This window comes from Carcharhinus amblyrhynchos, chromosome 12 (assembly GCF_965287045.1).
Source record: "Carcharhinus amblyrhynchos chromosome 12, sCarAmb.v2.hapA, whole genome shotgun sequence".
Classification (NCBI taxonomy): Eukaryota; Metazoa; Chordata; class Chondrichthyes; order Carcharhiniformes; family Carcharhinidae; genus Carcharhinus; species Carcharhinus amblyrhynchos.
This window is the reverse complement of record NC_137335.1, coordinates 87,552,329-87,569,334: the sequence shown is the minus strand read 5'-3', so window position 1 is coordinate 87,569,334 and position 17,006 is coordinate 87,552,329. Positions and strand designations below refer to the sequence as shown.

At 47.3% G+C, this 17,006-nt stretch overlaps 1 protein-coding gene across 3 annotated transcripts in view; it reads left to right on the top strand.

Moving 5' to 3' along the window:
- Nucleotides 1-1,094: 1,094 nt before the first annotated feature.
- The window catches only part of gpn1 (GPN-loop GTPase 1), an 84,677-nt gene continuing 68,765 nt past the window's right edge, over nucleotides 1,095-17,006 (top strand). For all 3 annotated transcript variants that reach the window (XM_080200891.1, XM_080200892.1, XM_080200890.1), the window contains exons 1-3: nucleotides 1,095-1,235; nucleotides 16,268-16,361; nucleotides 16,638-16,677. In XM_080200891.1, coding sequence (XP_080057017.1) covers nucleotides 1,122-1,235; nucleotides 16,268-16,361; nucleotides 16,638-16,677 — 248 coding nt within the window. In that variant the 5' untranslated portion in view covers nucleotides 1,095-1,121. The remainder of the gene's footprint in view (nucleotides 1,236-16,267; nucleotides 16,362-16,637; nucleotides 16,678-17,006) is intronic.

The window sequence follows — 17,006 nt, the reverse complement described above, 5'->3', positions numbered from 1 at the left end:
CAGTATTGAGGGAGTGTCATGCTGTCTTAGCTTCACTATCAAGGAACAGGGCACGGTCCAAGAGATAGTATTGAGGGAGTGCCAAGCTGTCAGAGTGTCAGTATTAAGTGAGTGCTGCACTGCCAGATGGTCAGAACTGAGGGACTGTTGCATTGTTAGAATTTGATTTGATTTATTACTGTCACATGTATTATCATACAGTGAAAAGTACTGTTTCTCGTGTGCTCTAGAGACAAAGCATACCGTTCATAGAGAAGGAAACGAGAGTGCAGAATATAAAAGAGTTAGACTAAAGTTTTAGAAGCATAGGAGAGTAAATGATAGAATTAGAAGGTGTGCTGGACACAGATTGCAAGATGTTACCTCGCTCAGGTGCCATCTTGAGACAAAAAGGGTTGTTGTAGAGGTTTGTTGCTGATGGATTGCTGCACTGCCAGAGGGTTGTTACAGGGGGAGTGCTTCAAAGTTGAAGTGTCAGTACTGAGGGAGTGCTGTATTGTTGGAGGGTCATCATTGAGGGAGTTCTGCATGACCAGAGGGTTGCTACTGAGCGCAGCATTGTCAGATGGTTGTTGTGAAGGGGGTGTTATACTATCGGAGGTTCGATTCCGAGGGAGTGCTGCATTGTTGCAGGTTCGTGACTGAGGCATTATCAGATTGTCAATACTCAAGAGAACGCCACAATATTGCAGAGTTGGAACTGAGGGAGTATTGCATTATCAGAGGGGCAGGAATAGAGTAGATGGGATAAAACTGTTTCCCTCAGAACCGGGGGCATAGATTTAGGATGAGTGGCAGCAAGTGTAGTGAGGACATGAAGAGGGTTTTTTGTGCAGAGGGAGCGCCGCGCTGTCCATGTCCTGAAGATTGGACTAGTTTTCCTGCTGGTGGGTCATTGTGGCGGATGTAAGGGGAAGAATGTATATGTTTGTTACAGTACCAGTTCTGTGAAACATTTCCATTTGTAACTCCTCCCGTCTGTATATATCATCATCATAGATCTGACCACGTGACAGCAAATGGAAGGGGGCGGGGTCTGAAAGGGTGGAGTCGCGTTAGGCCCCGCCCCGTCTGATGCGATGGTCGCAGGCCGATGGCGTCACTGCGGTGTGGCAGCTGCCATGGAGCCGGCGCGAGCGGAGAGCGGCTCGGAGCCGGGGCCTGGCCTCAGGCCCAGCGCCGTCTGCCTGATCGTGCTCGGTATGGCGGGCTCGGGGAAAACCACCCTGGTACAGGTACCGTACTGTGTGAAATCCTTGACTTTGATCAGGTTTCTGCACCGTCTGTTCCAGAGTCTGGATCATTCTGTCTTTGTACACAGGCCATTTGACCCATTGTGTCGGCACTGGCTCTCTACTCAGTGCCGGTCTTCCCCACGTTGCCATCATTAATCGGTTTAATTCGGAAATCTGTCTTTACTTTCAGGCCCATCATTTCAAATCCTAACCACTAGATTTGTGAAAGATTTTCCTCTCATTACCTGTAATTAACCACCTTAACTCAATGACTTCTGGTGCTGGGCCCTTCCTGGAGTTTCTCTCTCTATTGGGTCTAGAGTACACTTTCAATTGGATTTTGAGGCTCACCAAACTTGTGGTGATCAGCTCACCATATTCACCACCTGGTGTAAAATATAGACAAAGGATTTGGTGAATTTTGTAATCCCTGAAGATGATCTGGAGTTTGGGCACTGGACTCAACCTACACATCTTTGGAATGTTGTGTAATGGTGCATTACAGTGCTGTCAAAGAATATTTATAATCATAGCAACTAGTTGTGTTTTTGTAATTAAAATATTCAAACATGCTTTTACTTTCTTCAATTTACCCCAGGGATTGTAACCTAGCCCCATTAATGTTGCAGCTTGTTTTCCCTGCAGAACCTTGGTTACTTTGTGGCTGTGCATTGTGTCAGACTGAGTCTATAATTGTGTGTTCCCAGTCTAATGAGGCTGCTGTACATTCTAAATGTCTATCTGAACCATTTTTACAAATATTTAAAGTTTATTTATTATTGTCACAAGTCGGTTTACATTAACACTGCAGTGAAGTTACTGTGAAAATCCCCTAGTTGCCACACTCCAGCGCCTGTTCGGGTACACTGAGGGAGAATTTAGCATGACCAGTTCACCTAACCAGCACGCCTTTTGGACTGTGGGAGGAAACTGCAGCAATCAGGCACAGCGAGAATGTGCAGACTCCACACAGACAATAACCCAAGTTGGGAATTGAACCCGGGTCCCTGGTGTTGTGAGGCATCAGCGCTAATCTCTGTGCCATGTGCTGTGCTGCCCCATGTGATATTCACCGTAGCATCCTTACTTTTCTACTGTGCCTTTTTTATGAAACCCATGATCCTGTTTGCCTATTTAACCACTTTCTCCACTTGCCTTGCCACCTTCAACGATTTGTGTGCATTCGTCCCGAGCTATGGCTCTGCTCCTGCAACCACTTCAGATTTGTATTCCTGATTTTAAACTGCCACTGCAGTGAAGGAGATAGTCATCGACTTCAGGAAGTGTAGTGGACGGACTGCCCCTGTTTACGTCAATGGGGATGAAGCAAGTTTTTAGGTGTCCAGATCAACAACCTGTCCTGGTCCCTCCATGCAGACACAATGGTTAAGAAAGCCCACCAATGCCTCTACTTTCTCAGGAGACTAAAGAAATTTGGCACGTCTGCTTCACTTCTACAGATGGAGCATAGGAGGCTTAGGGGTGATCTCAGAGGTGTATAAAATAATGAGGGGCATAGGTCAACTAGATAGTCAATATTTTTTCCCAAAGGGAAGTCTAAAACTAGAGGGTATAGGTTAAAGTAAGCAGTGAGAGACACAAAAGGGTCCAGAGGATGATGAATGTCTGGAACAAGCTGCCAGAAGTGGTCGGAGAAGCGGGTATAATTTTGTCTTTTAAAAAATGTTCAGACGGTTACATGAGTAAGATGGCAATCAAGCAACTTGGGCCAAATGTGGGCAATTGGGACTAGCTGAGTTTTTTTTTAAGAAAAAAGAATGGCATGGACAAGTTGGACCGAAGGGCCTGTTTCCACCTCAATGACTCTATGCACCATAGAAAGCATTCTTTCTGGTTGTATCACAGCTTGGTATGGCTCCTGCTCTACCCAAGACTACAGGAAACTACAAACGGTCATGAATGTAGCCCAGTCCATCACTCAAACCAGCCTCCCATCCATTGACACTGTCTATACTTCCTGCTGCCTCAGAAAAGCAGCATAATCAAGGACCCCACACACCCCAGATATACTCGCTTCCACCTTCTTCCATCGGTAAAAAGATACATAAGTTTGAGGTCACGTATCAGGAATAAGGTAGGTGAACTTGGAGCGTGGATTGGTACTTGGGACTATGATGTTGTGGCCATTACAGAGACATGGTTAGAACAGGGACAGGAATGGTTGTTGGCAGTTCCGGGGTATAGATGTTTCAGTAAGAGTAGGGAAGGCGGTAAAAGAGGTGGAGGACTCCCATTGTTAATCAAAGAGAGTTTAACAGCTGCTGAAAGGCATTTCGAGGGGGATCTGCCTACTGAGGTAATATGGGCTGAAGTTAGAAATAGGAAAGGATCGGTCACATTGTTAGGAGTTTCCTATAGGCCCCAGATAGTAATAGAGATGTGGAGGAGGAAATGGCAAAGCAGATTATGGATAGGTGTGGAGGTCACAGGGTAGTTATCATGGGTGACTTTAACTTTCCAAATATTGATTGGAACCTTTATAGGTTGAATAACCTATAAAGGTTCCAGGTGGAGGAGGTGGTCAAGAAGGCGTATGGTGTACTGGCCTTCATTAATCGAGGGATTGAGTTTAGGAGTCGGGAGGTAATGCTGGAACTTTATAAGACCCTTGTCAGGCCTCATTTGGAGTATTGTGCGCAGTTCTGGTCGCCTCACTATAGGAAAGATGTAGAAGCTATTGAAAGGGTGCAGAGGAGATTTACAAGGATGTTGCCTGGACTGGGAGGCATGCCTTATGAAGTTAGGTTGAGGGAGCTGGGACTCTTTTCCCTGGAGAGACGAAGGTTGAGAGGCGACCTGATAGAAGTTTACAAAATGTTGAGAGGGATAGATAGGGTGGACTCTCAGAGGCTATTTCCCCGGTTTGAAATGGTCGCTACGAGAGGACACAGATTTAAGGTGCGGGGAGGGAGGTTCAGAAGTGATGTTAGGGGTAAGTTTTTCACTCAGAGGGTGGTGAGTGAATGGAATCGGCTGCCGTCAGTGGTGGTGGAGGCGAACTCGCTGGGGTCTTTTAAAAGACTTCTGGATGAGTATATGGGGTTTAATGAGATTGAGGGTTATAGATAGGTCTGTAGGTTGGTAGGTGATGTGGTCGGCGCAACTTGTGGGCCGAAGGGCCTGTTTGTGCTGTAGTGTTCTATGTTCTATGTTCTATGAATAATTCGGATGGAACACTTTTTGTACAGTGTGTGCTGGAGAGTTTCCTGACACAATATGTGGATAAGCCGACAAGAGGTGGGGCTACATTGGACTTGGTACTGGGTAATGAACCGGGCCAAGTGTTAGATTTGTTTGTGGGGGAGCACTTTGGAGATAGTGACACAATTCAGTGTCTTTCATTATTGCAATGGAGAGGGATAGGGTCACGTGGCAGGGCAGGGTTTATAATTGGCAGGGGTAATTGTGATACAATTAGGCAAGAATTAGGGAGTGTAAGATGGGAACAGAAACCGTCAGGTTTGGGCACAAACGAAAAGTGGAGCTTTTTCAAGGAACAAATACTGTGTGTCCTTGATAGGTATGTCCTTGTCAGGCAGGGAGGAAATTGCCGAGTGAGGAAACCATGGCTCACAAAGGAGGTTGAATGTATTGTTAAGAGGAAAAAGGAAGCGTATGTAAGGATGAGGAAACAAGGTTCAGTTGGATCGCTCGAGGGTTACAAGGTAGTTAGGAATGGGTTAAAGAAAGGGCTTAGGACGGGGCATGAGAAGTCCTTGGCGGGTCGGATAAGAGAAAACCCCAAGGCTTTTTACTCTTATGTGAGAAACAAAAGAATGACCAGGGTGAGGTTAGGGCCAGTCAAGGATAGTAGTGGGAACTTGTGCATGGAGTCAGAAGAGATAGGTGAGACATAAGAACATAAGAAATAGGAGCAGGAGTAGGCCATCTAGCCCTTCGAGCCTGCCCCGCCATTCAATAAGATCATGGCTGATCTGTCGTGGTTCAGTTCCACATTCCTGCCCTCTCCCCATAACCCTTAATCCCCTCGCTTATCAAAAACCCATTAACCCTTGTCTTAAAAATATTTAGCGAGGCAGCCTCCACCACCTCAACAGGCAGACAATTCCAGAGATTCACCACCCTTTGAGTGAAGAAGTTCCTCCTCAACTCCGTTCTAAACCGCCCCCCTTTTATCTTGAGGCTGTGCCCCCTAGTCCTACTGTCCTTTCTGAGCGGGAAGAGTTTCTCCACCTCTATCCTATCCATCCCATTCATCATCTTATATGTCTCAATGAGATCTCCCCTCATTCTTCTAAACTCTAACGAGTACAAGCCTAGTTTATTCAGCCTCTCCTCATAGCTCAACCCCCTCAACTCCGGTATCAGCCTAGTAAACCTCCTCTGCACTCCCTCCAAGGCCAAAATATCCTTGCGTAAGTGCGGCGACCAAAACTGCACACAGTGCTCCAGCTGCGGCCTCACCAATGCCCTATACAGCTGCAGCAAGACCTCCCTACTTTTATATTCAATCCCCCTCGCTATGAAGGCCAGCATCCCATCTGCCTTCCTGACCACCTGCTGCACCTGCAGGCTGGGTTTTTGCGACTCATGCACAAGGACCCCGAGGTCCCTCTGCACCGTTGCCTGCTGCAGTTTTTCGCCACGTAAGTAATAGTCTTTCCTACCATTATTCCTACCAAAGTGGACCACCTCGCACTTGCCAACATTAAATTCCATTTGCCAGTTCCTGGCCCATTCGCCCAGCCTATCTAGATCCTTCTGCAGATCCTCCACACCCTCCGCGCAATTTGCCGTTCCACCAATCTTGGTGTCATCAGCAAATTTCGACACCATACGCTCGGTTCCCTCCTCCAGATCATCTATATAAATGGTAAATAGCTGAGGCCCCAGCACCGACCCCTGGGGCACTCCACTAGTCACCAACCGCCAATCCGAATAGCACCCATTAACCCCCACTCTCTGCCTCCTATTTGACAACCAATCCTCTATCCACGCTAACACCCTACCCCAACTCCGTGCCCCCTTACCTTCTGCAGAGACGTTGAATGAATATTTTTCTTCAGTGTTCACTAAGGGAGAGGGGCCATGTTTTTGAGGATGAGTGCGTGATACAGGCTGATAGGATGGAGGAGGTAGATGTTCCGGGGGAAGATGTATTAGCAATTTTGAAAAACCTGAAGGTGGATAAGTCCCCTGGGCCAGATGGGATACATCCTAGGATATTTTGAGAGGCAAGGGATGAGATTACGGAGCTTTTAGCTTTGATCTTTGGGTCCTCACTGTCCACAGGGATAGTGCCAGAGGACTGGAGAGTGGCAAATGTTGTTCCTCTGTTCAAGAAAGGAAATAGGAATGACCCTGGTAATTATAGGCCAGTTAGTCTTTCTTCGGTGATTGGTAAGTTAATGGAAAGGGTCCTGAGAGGTAGGATTTATGACCATTTGGAAAGATGCAGTTTAATCTGGGATAGTCAGCACGGTTTTGTGAGGGGTAAGTCCTGCCTCTCAAATTTGATTGAATTCTTTGAGGAGGTAACTAAGTGTGTGGACGAAGGTAGAGCAGTTGATGACTTATGAGGAAAGGCTGAGGGACTTGAGGTTATTTTCATTAAAGAGAAGAAGGTTACGAGGTGACCTGGTTGAGGCATACAAGATGATCAGAGGGTTAGATAGGGTGGACACTGAGAGCCTTTTTCCTCGGATGGTGATGGCTAACACGAGGGCACATAGCTTTAAATTAAGGGGTGGTAATTATAGGACGGATGTCAGAGGTAGGTTCTTTACTCAGAGGTTAGTAAGGGCATGGAATGCCCTGCCTGCAGCAGTTGTGGACTCGCCAACTTTAAGGGTGTTCAAATGGTCAGTGGATAGGCATATGGATAACATTGGAATAGTTTAGGTTAGAGGGTCAATAGATTGGTTCCACTGGTTGGCACAACATCGAGGGCCGAAGGGCCTGTACTGCGCTGTAATGTTCGATGTCGTAGTCGTGGATTTTAGTGAGGTGTTTGATAAGGTTCCCCATGGTAGGCTCATGAAGAAGATAAGGGTGTGCGGGATAGAAGGAAGTTTGGCCAGTTGGGTAAGTAACTGGCTGTCTCATAGAAGACAGAGGGTGGTGGTGGATGGAAAATTTTCAGATTGGAGGCCAGTTACCAGCGGTGTAAGAGCATAAGAACATAAGAAATAGGAGCAGGAGTAGGCCATCTAGCCCTTCGAGCCTGCCCCGCCATTCAATAAGATCATGGCTGATCTGTTGTGGCTCAGTTCCACTTTCCCGCCCTCTCCCCATAACCCTTAATCCCCTCTCTTATCAAAAACCCATCAACCCGCTTCTTAAAAATATTTAGCGAGGCAGCCTCCACCACTTCAACGGGTAGAGAATTCCAGAGATTCACCACCCTTTGAGTGAAGAAGTTCCTCCTCAACTCCGTTCTAAACCGCCTCCCCTTTATCTTGAGGCTGTGCCCCCTAGTCCTACTGTCTTTTTTGAGCGGGAAGAGTCTCTCCACCTCTATCCTATCCATCCCATTCATCATCTTATACGTCTCAATGAGATCTCCCCTCATTCTTCTAAACTCTAACGAGTACAAGCCTAGTTTATTCAGCCTCTCCTCATAGCTCAACCCCCTCAACTCCGGTATCAGCCTAGTAAACCTCCTCTGCACTCCCTCCAGGGCCAAAATATCCTTGCGCAGGTGCGGCGCCCAAAACTGCACACAGTACTCCAGCTGCGGCCTCACCAATGCCCTATACAGCTGCAGCAAGACCTCCCTACTTTTATATTCAATCCCCCTTGCTATGAAGGCCAGCATCCCATTCGCCTTCCTGACCACTTGCTGCACCTGCAAGCTGGGTTTTTGCGACTCATGCACAAGGACCCCGAGGTCCCTCTGCACCGTCGCCTGCTGCAGTTTTTCACCACGTAAGTAATAGTCCTTCCTACCATTCTTCCTACCAAAGTGGACCACCTCACACTTGCCAACATTAAATTCCATTTGCCATTTCCTGGCCCATTCGCCCAGCCTATCTAGATCCTTCTGCAGACTCTCCACACCCTCCGCACAATTTGCCTTTCCCCCAATCTTGGTGTCATCAGCAAATTTCGACACCCTGCACTCGGTTCCCTCCTCCAGATCATCTATATAAATGGTAAATAGCTGAGGCCCCAGCACCGACCCCTGGGGCACCCCACTAGTCACCAACCGCCAATCCGAAGGTGTACCACAGGGGTCAGTGCTGCATCTTCTGCTATTTGTGATATTTATCAATGACTTGGAAGAGGGGGTTGAAGGGTGGGTTAGTAAATTTGCTGATGACACCAAGGTTGGTGGAGTAGTGGATGAGGTGGAGGGCTCTTGTAGGTTGCAAAGAGACATTGATAGGACGCAGAGCTGGGCTGAAAAGTGGCAGATGGAGTTAACCCTGATAAGTGTGAGGTGATTCATTTTGGTAGGACAAACTTGAATGTGGATTACAGGGTCAACGGCAGGGTTCTGAGGAATGTGGAGGAACAGAGAGAACTCGGGGTTCATTTCTACAGAACTCTGAAGGTTGCCACTCAAGCGAATAGAGCTGTCAAGAAGGCTTATAGTGTGTTAGCATTTATTAACAAGGGGTTTGAGTTAAAGAGCCATGGGATTATCCTGCAACTATACCGGATGTTGGTGAGACCACATTTGGAATATTGTGTTCAGTTCTGGTCACCTTACTATAAGAAGGATGTAGGAGCATTGGAGAGAGTGCAGAAGAGATTTACCAGGATGCTGCCTGGTTTGGAGGGTAGGTCTTATGAGGAAAGGTTGAGAGAGCTGGGGCTTTTCTCATTAGAGCAGAGGAGGATGAGAGGCAACTTAAGAGGTTTATAAGATGATGAGGGGGATTGATAGAGTGGACCTGCAAAGACTGTTTCCTCAGGTGGATGTAGCTGTCACTAGGGGGTGTAACTATAAGGTTCATGGTGGGAGATATAGGAGGGATGTCAGAGGTAGATTCTTCACTCAGTGGTTGGGGTGTGGAATAGAATGCCTGCTGTGATAGTGGAATCAGACACTTTAGGAACTTCCAAATGGAAATTGGATAGGCACGTGGAGCACACCAGAATGATAGGGAGTGGGATAGCTTGATCTCGGGATTGGACATAGCTCGGCACAACGTTGAGGGCCGAAGGGCCTGTACTGTGCTGTTATGTTCTGTGTACCAACTGACTCAAGAACAGCTTTTTCCCTGTTACCATCAAACTTTTGAATAGACCTACCCTGTATTAAATTGATGTTCCTCCACACCCTAGCTATGACTGTAACATCACATTCTTCACTCTCTCGTTTCATTTCTGGTCCAAAACCAGGGATTCAGGGTAGACCATTTAGGACGGAGAATTGGAGACATTTCTTCACCCAAAGAGTGGTGAGCCTGTGGAATTCATTACCACAGGAAGTAGGTGATGCTAAAACATTGAATGTATTCAAGAGGTGGCTAGACATAGCAGTTGGTGCAAATGCAATCAAAGATTATGGGGAAAAAGCAGGATTAGGCTATTGAGTTGGATGATCAGCCATGATCGTAATGAATGGCAGAGCAGGCTCGAAAGGCCAAATGGCTTCCTCCAGTTCTGATCTTTTATGTTTCTATGTTTCCTTCTGTATGTACAGTATGTTTTGCCTGTGTAAGAACTAGGAGCAGGAATAGAACATAGAACACTACAGCACAAACAGGCCCTTCGGCCCACAAATTGCGCCCTTCATATCCATACCTACCAGGCCAAAGAACTATCTATAACTCTCAATCCTATTAAATCCCACATACTCATCCAGAAGTCTTTTAAAAGACCCCAGTGAGATCGCCTCTACCACCACTGATGGCAGCCGATTCCACTCACTCACCACCCTCTGAGTGAAAAACTTACCCCTGACATCTCCTCTGTACCTGCTCCCCAGCACCTTAAACCTGTGTCCTCTCGTAGCGACCATTTCAGCCCTGGGAAATAGCCTCCGAGAATCCACCTTATCTATATCTCTCAACATTTTATAAGCCTCTATCAGGTCGCCTCTCAACCTTCTCTCCAGGGAGAAGAGACGTAGCTCCCTCAACTTAACTGCATAAGGCATGCCTCCCAATCCAGGCAACATGCTTGTAAATCTCCTCTGCACCGTCTCAATACCTTCCACATCCTTCCTGTAGTGAGGCGACCAGAACTGTGCACGGTATTCCAAGTGGGGTCCGACAAGGGTCTTATAAAGTTGCAGTATTACCTCCCGACTCCTAAACTCAGTGCCTCGATTAATGAAGGCTAGCACACCATACGCCTTCTTGACCACATCCTCCACGTGCGAGGCCGATTTAAGAGTCCTATGGACCCAGACCCCAAGGCCCTTCTGCTCCTCAACACTGCTAAGAGTCTTGCCGTTGATATTATACTCCTTCATCCCAATGGACCTGCCAAAATGGACCACTACACATTTATCCACGTTGAAGTCCATCTGCCACTTCTCTGTCCAGTCTTGCATCCTATCTATGTCACGCTGCAACTTCTGACATCCCTCCAGACTGTCCACAACACCACCAACCTTCGTGTCATCGGCAAACTTACTAACCCATCCCTCCACTTCCTCATCCAGGTCATTTATGAAAATGACAAACAGCAAGGGTCCTAGAACAGATCCCTGGGGCACTCCACTAGTGACTGACCTCCATGCAGAAAAAGAGCCATCCTCCACCACTCTCTGCCTTCTGCAGGCAAGCCAGTTCTGAATTCACAAGGCCAAAGCCCCTTGGATCCCATGCCCTCTCACCTTCTCAAGAAGTCTTGCATGGGGGACCTTATCAAACGCCTTGTTGAAGTCCATGTAAACCACATCCACCGCTCTTCCTTCGTCACTGTGTTCAGTCACATTTTCAAAGAACTCAACTAGGCTCGTAAGGCACAACCTGCCCTTGACAAAGCCGTGCTGACTCTTTCTGATCATACTAAACTTCTCTAAATGCTCATAAAGGTCAGACTCACCGGTCGGTAATTTCCCGGGCTATCCCTGTTCCCTTTCTTGAAAATAGGAACTGTGTCCGCAATCCTGCAATCCTCCGGAACCTCTCCCATCTCCATCGATGATGCATCTGGCCCCTTGTGCCTGCTTTGCCATTCAATAAGATCATGGCTGATCTCTTTGTGGACTCAGCTCCACTCACCCGCTCGCTCACCATAATTTTTGAACAATAAAGGAATTAAGAGTTATCTGTCCTTGCATTAAAAACATTCAATGAGGTAGCCTCAATTGCTTCACTGGGCAGGGAATTCCACAGATTCGCAACCCTTTGTGTGAAGAAGTTCCTGCCTGACTGAGTCCTAAATCGGCTTCCCCTTATTTTGAGGCTATGCCCCCTAGTCCTAGTTTCACCCGCCAGTGGAAACAACTTCCCTGCTTCTATCTTATCCATTATGTTCATAATCGTATATGTTTCTATAAAATCTCCTCTCATTGTTCTGAATTCCAATGAGTTTAGCCCCAGTCTATTCAGTCTCTCCTCATAAGCTAACCCTCTCAACTCCGGAATCAACCTAGTGAATCTCCTTTGCACCCCCTCCAGTGCCAGTATATCCTTGCTCAAGTAAGGAGACCAAAACTGTACACAGTACTCCAGGTGTGGCCTCACCAGCACCTTATACAGCTGTGACATAACCTCGCTGTTTTTAAACTCCATCCCTCTAGCAATAAAGGACAAAATTCCATTTGCCTTCTTAATTACCTGCTGCACCTGCAAACCAACTCCTTGAGATTCCTGCACAAGGACACCCAGGTCCCTCTGCACAACAACATGCTGCAATCTTTTACCATTTTAAATAAAAGTCCATTTTGCTGTTATTCCTACCAAAATGGATGAACTCACATTACTGACATTACACTCCATCTGCCAGACCCTCGCCCTCTCAGTTAGACTATCTATGTCCCTTTACAATCTTTTACCATTTAAATAATCCGTTTTGCTGTTAATCCTACCAAAATGGATGACCTCAAATGGAAAGAGATAGGACCAGGCAGGCTAGGAAGGTGTTTATCTGGAGTAAGGGGAAATATGAAGCCATCAAGCAGATAATTGGACGAGTAAACTGGAAGGAGATGTTCTTGGGGGAAAAATACTGAAGGAAGGTGGCGGATTTTCAAGGAATGTTTGACCGGAGCTCTGCATGACAACGTTCCGATGAGACAAGGAGGTTTTGGTAGGTTGCGGGAGCCGTGGTGCATGAAGGTTGTGGTGAACCTGGTCAGGAAGAAGACAAAGGCGTATAAAAGGTTCAGAGAGCTAGGAGATGTTAAGGATCTAGATCAGTATAAGGCTTGTAGAAAGCTTAAAAAGGAAATTAGGAAAGCCAGAAAGGGACATGAGAAGGCCTTGGCGGGTAAGATTAAGGAGAATCCCAAGGCGTTCTACAAATATGTGAAGAGTAAAAGGGTGAGAAGAGAAGGGATAGGACCTACAAAAGGTGAAGGGGGAAAAGTCTGTGCGGAACCGGAAGAAATGGCACAGGTGCTTAATGAGTACTTTGCCTAGGTATTCATGGTGGAAAGTGATCTGGGAGGTTGTTCTGCAGGTTTGCGGCAAACTGGAAAGATTGAGTATGTGGACGTTAAGAAAGAGGATGTGTTGGAACTTTTGAATTCTATCAAGATAGATAAGTGGCTGGGACCGGATGGGATGTACTCCAGGTTACTGTGGGAGGTGAGGGAAGTGATTGCAGAGCCCCTGGCAATGATCTTTGCATCGTCGATGGAGACGGGAGAGGTTCCGGAGGATTGCGGATGTGGTTCCTATTTTCAAGAAAGGGAACAGGGATAGCCTGGGAAATTATGGGGGGAGGAGGTTAGCTCCCAGGTAGGGGAGGACTGCGGGCAGTGTGAGAGGGAGGTTAGACAGGGGCTGGAGAAGGGTAATGCCCAGACTGAGGGGCTGAAGTGTATATATTTTAACGCCAGGAGTGTAGTGAATAAGGTAGATGAGCTTAGGGCGTGGATTGCTGCTTGGGAATGTGATGTGGTGGCCATTACAGAGACTTGGATGTCTCAGGGACAGGACTGGGTACTTCAGGTGCCAGGATTCAGATGCTTCAGGAAGGACAGGGAGGGTGGCAGAAGAGGTGGTGGAGTGGCACTGTTGATCAGGGACAGTGTCATGGCTGCAGAGAAAGAGGATGCCGTGGAGGGACTATCTACAGAGTCTCTGTGGGTGGAAGTTAGGAACAGCAAAGGGTCGAAAACTTTGCTGGGTGTATTCTATAGGCCGCCCAATAGTGACAGGGAAGTTGAGGTGCAGATAGGGAAACGGATTCTTGAGAGATGTAGTAGTAACAGAGTTGTCGTGATGGGAGACTTCAATTTCCCAAACATCGACTGGAATATCCCTAGGGTAAGGGGTTTAGATGGGGAGGAGTTTGTTAGGTGTGTTCAGGAAGGTTTCCTGACACAGTACGTGGATAAGCCCACGAGGGGAGAGGCTGTACTTGACCTGGTGCTGGCTAATGAACCAGGACAGGTGATGGATCTCTCGGTAGGAGAGCATCTTGGGAATGGTGATCATAATTCTATCTCCTTCACAACTGCATTGGAACGAGATAGGATCAGGCAAGATAGGAAGGTGTTTGTCTGGAGTAAGGGGAAATACGAAGAAGTCAGGAAGTTACTAGGACAAATAAACTGGAAGGAGGCGTTCTTAGGGAAAAGTACCGAAGGAAGGTGGCGGATATTCAAGGAATGTTTGTCTGGAGCTCTGCATGACAACGTTCCGATGAGACAAGGGGGTTTCGGTAGGTCGCGGGAACCATGGTGCATGAAGGCTGTGTTGAACCTAGTCAGGAGGAAAGGGAAGGTGTACAAAAGGTTCAGGGAACTAGGAGAGGTTAAGGATCTTGAGGAGTATAAGGACTGTAGAAAGGAGCTTAAAAGGGAAATTAGGAGAGCCAGAAGGGGTCATGAGAAGACCTTGGCGGGTAAGATTAAGGAGAATCCCAAGGCCTTCTATAAATATGTGAAAGGTAAAAGGATGAGAAGAGAAGGGATAGGACCTATAAAAGGTGAAGGGGGAAAGGTCTGTGTGGAACCAGAAGAAATGGCAGAGGTGCTTAATGAGTACTTTGCCTCAGTATTCACGGTGGAAGCTGAACTGGGAGATTTTGCTATGGATTTGCAGCAGATGGAAAAGATTGAGTTTGTGGATATTAAGGTGGAGGATGTGTTAGAACTTTTGAAGTCTATCAAGATAGATAAGTCGCTGGGACCAGATGGGATATACCCCAGGATACTGTGGGAGGCGAGGGAAGTGATTGCAGAGCCCCTGGCGATGATCTTTGCGTCGTCAGTGGCGATGGGAGAGGTTCTGGAAGATTGGAGGATTGCGGATGTAGTCCCTATTTTCAAGAAAGGGAACAGAGATAGCCCGGGAAATTACCGACCGGTGAGTCTGACCTCAGTGGTTGGTAAGCTGATGGAGAGGCTTCTGAGGGACAAGATTTACGAGCATTTGGAGAGGTTTGACATGATCAGGAATAGTCAGCATGGTTTTGTCAAGGGCAGGTCGTGCCTTACAAGCCTAGTTGAGTTCTTCGATAATGTGACTGAACACATTGACGAAGGAAGTGCCGTGGACGTGGTGTACATGGACTTCAGCAAGGCGTTTGATAAGGTCCCCCATGCAAGACTTCTTGAGAAGGTGAGAGGGCATGGGATCCAAGGGCCTTTGGCCTTGTGGATCCAGAACTGGCTTGCCTGCAGAAGGCAGAGAGTGGTTGTGGATGGGTCTTTTTCGGCATGGAGGTCAGTCACCAGTGGAGTGTCCCAGGGATCTGTTCTAGGACCCTTGCTGTTTGTCATTTTCATAAATGACCTGGATGAGGAAGTGGAGGGATGGGTAAGTAAGTTCGCTGATGACATGAAGGTTGGTGGTGTTGTGGATGGTCTGGAAGGATGTCAAAAGTTGCAGCAGGACGTAAATAGGATGCAAGACTGGGCGGAGAAGTGGCAGATGGACTTCAACGCGGATAAATGTGTAGTCGTCCATTTTGGCAGAACCAACGGGATGAACGAGTACACTATCAAGGGCAAGAGTCTTAGTAGTGTTGAAGAGCAGAAGGATCTTGGAGTCCGGGTCCACAGGACTCTTAAATCAGCCTCGCAGGTGGAAGAGGTGGTCAAGAAGGCGTATGGTGTACTGGCCTTCATTAATCGAGGGATTGAGTTTAGGAATCGGGAGGTAATGCTGCAACTTTATAAGACCCTTGTCAGGCCTCATTTGGAGTACTGTGCGCAGTTCTGGTCGCCTCACTATAGGAAAGACGTAGAAGCTATTGAAAGGGTACAGAGGAGATTTACAAGGATGTTGCCTGGACTGGGAGGCATGCCTTATGAAGTTAGGTTGAGGGAGCTGGGTCTCTTTTCCCTGGAGAGACGAAGGTTGAGAGGCGACCTGATAGAGGTTTATAAAATGTTGAGAGGAATGGATAGGGTGGATTCTCAGAGGCTATTTCCCCGGGTTGAAATGGTCGCTACGAGAGGTCACAGATTTAAGGTGCGGGGAGGCAAGTACAGAAGTGATGTTAGGGGTAAGTTTTTCACTCAGAGGGTGGTGAGTGAGTGGAATCGGCTGCCGTCAGTGGTGGTGGAGGCGAACTCGCTGGGGTCTTTTAAAAGACTTCTGGATGAGTATATGGGGTTTTATGGGATTGGGGGTTATAGATAGGTGTTGATGTGATCGGCGCAACTTGTGGGCCAAAGGGCCTGTTTGTGCTGTAGTGTTCTATGTTACCAACATTGTACTCCATCTGCCAGACCCTCACCCACTCACTTAGATTATCAATGGCCCTTTGCAGACTTTCAGCGTCATCTGCATGCTTTGCTCTTCCACCCATACGAATGGAGAGAAATGAGCTGTGAGGTTGAGAGATTTAAGATGATTAAAAAGAGAGGAATGGTGAATTGAACAGGGATATGGGGGGTGTTGTCTGTAGTTTGTGTGTCACCTGAAGATAGCTGTGTGATTCTTTTCTGTATTTTTCTTTTCCTACAGAGACTGACTGGCCATCTCCATAGTAAAGGAGCTCCTCCTTACCTTATTAACCTGGACCCAGCAGTACACGAGATTCCTTTTCCAGCCAACATAGGTAGGTGTCCTGGAACGGGGGGGGAGGGGCTAAATGTGGATCAGGGAACAGATTTTTGATCTTCCTGGGATGTGGGAGCTGGACAGGTGGGTCAAATGGGGATCAGGCTGGGGTTTCATTGGGGAGGCGTGGTTGGGATTTTGGTGGGAGGGATTGTAATATTAGGATGGTGCAAAGGTCCTGGGTCATGGCTGAATTGTATCCACTTTCCCATGGGGCCAGGTCTTTGGAAGTTGGTGGGAATGAACCATGGACTGAAGGATCTCTATTTTGCAGATATTCGGGACACCGTGAACTATAAGGAAGTGATGAAGCAGTATCCTTTTCATGAAGGCTATGACTGGGCGCTGCGAAGCATAATGGCAAATTTGTGCATGAAGTGGAGGGTATATTACGTCTAATATACAGAAACTGGCCATTTGGCTCCATAAGACACCCACCCTGCTCTTCTTCCCCCGCCACCACCGCTGTGTCTAACCTCGGTCTAATTACATTAACTTGCATATGGACTGCAGTGATTCACAAAAGCTGCTCACCACCACCTTCTCAATGGCAACTAGGGATGGGCAATAAATATTGGCCAGCCAGCGGCACCCATGTCCCACGAATTAATTTAAAAGAAACTTATCCTTCTGTTTCTTTTTC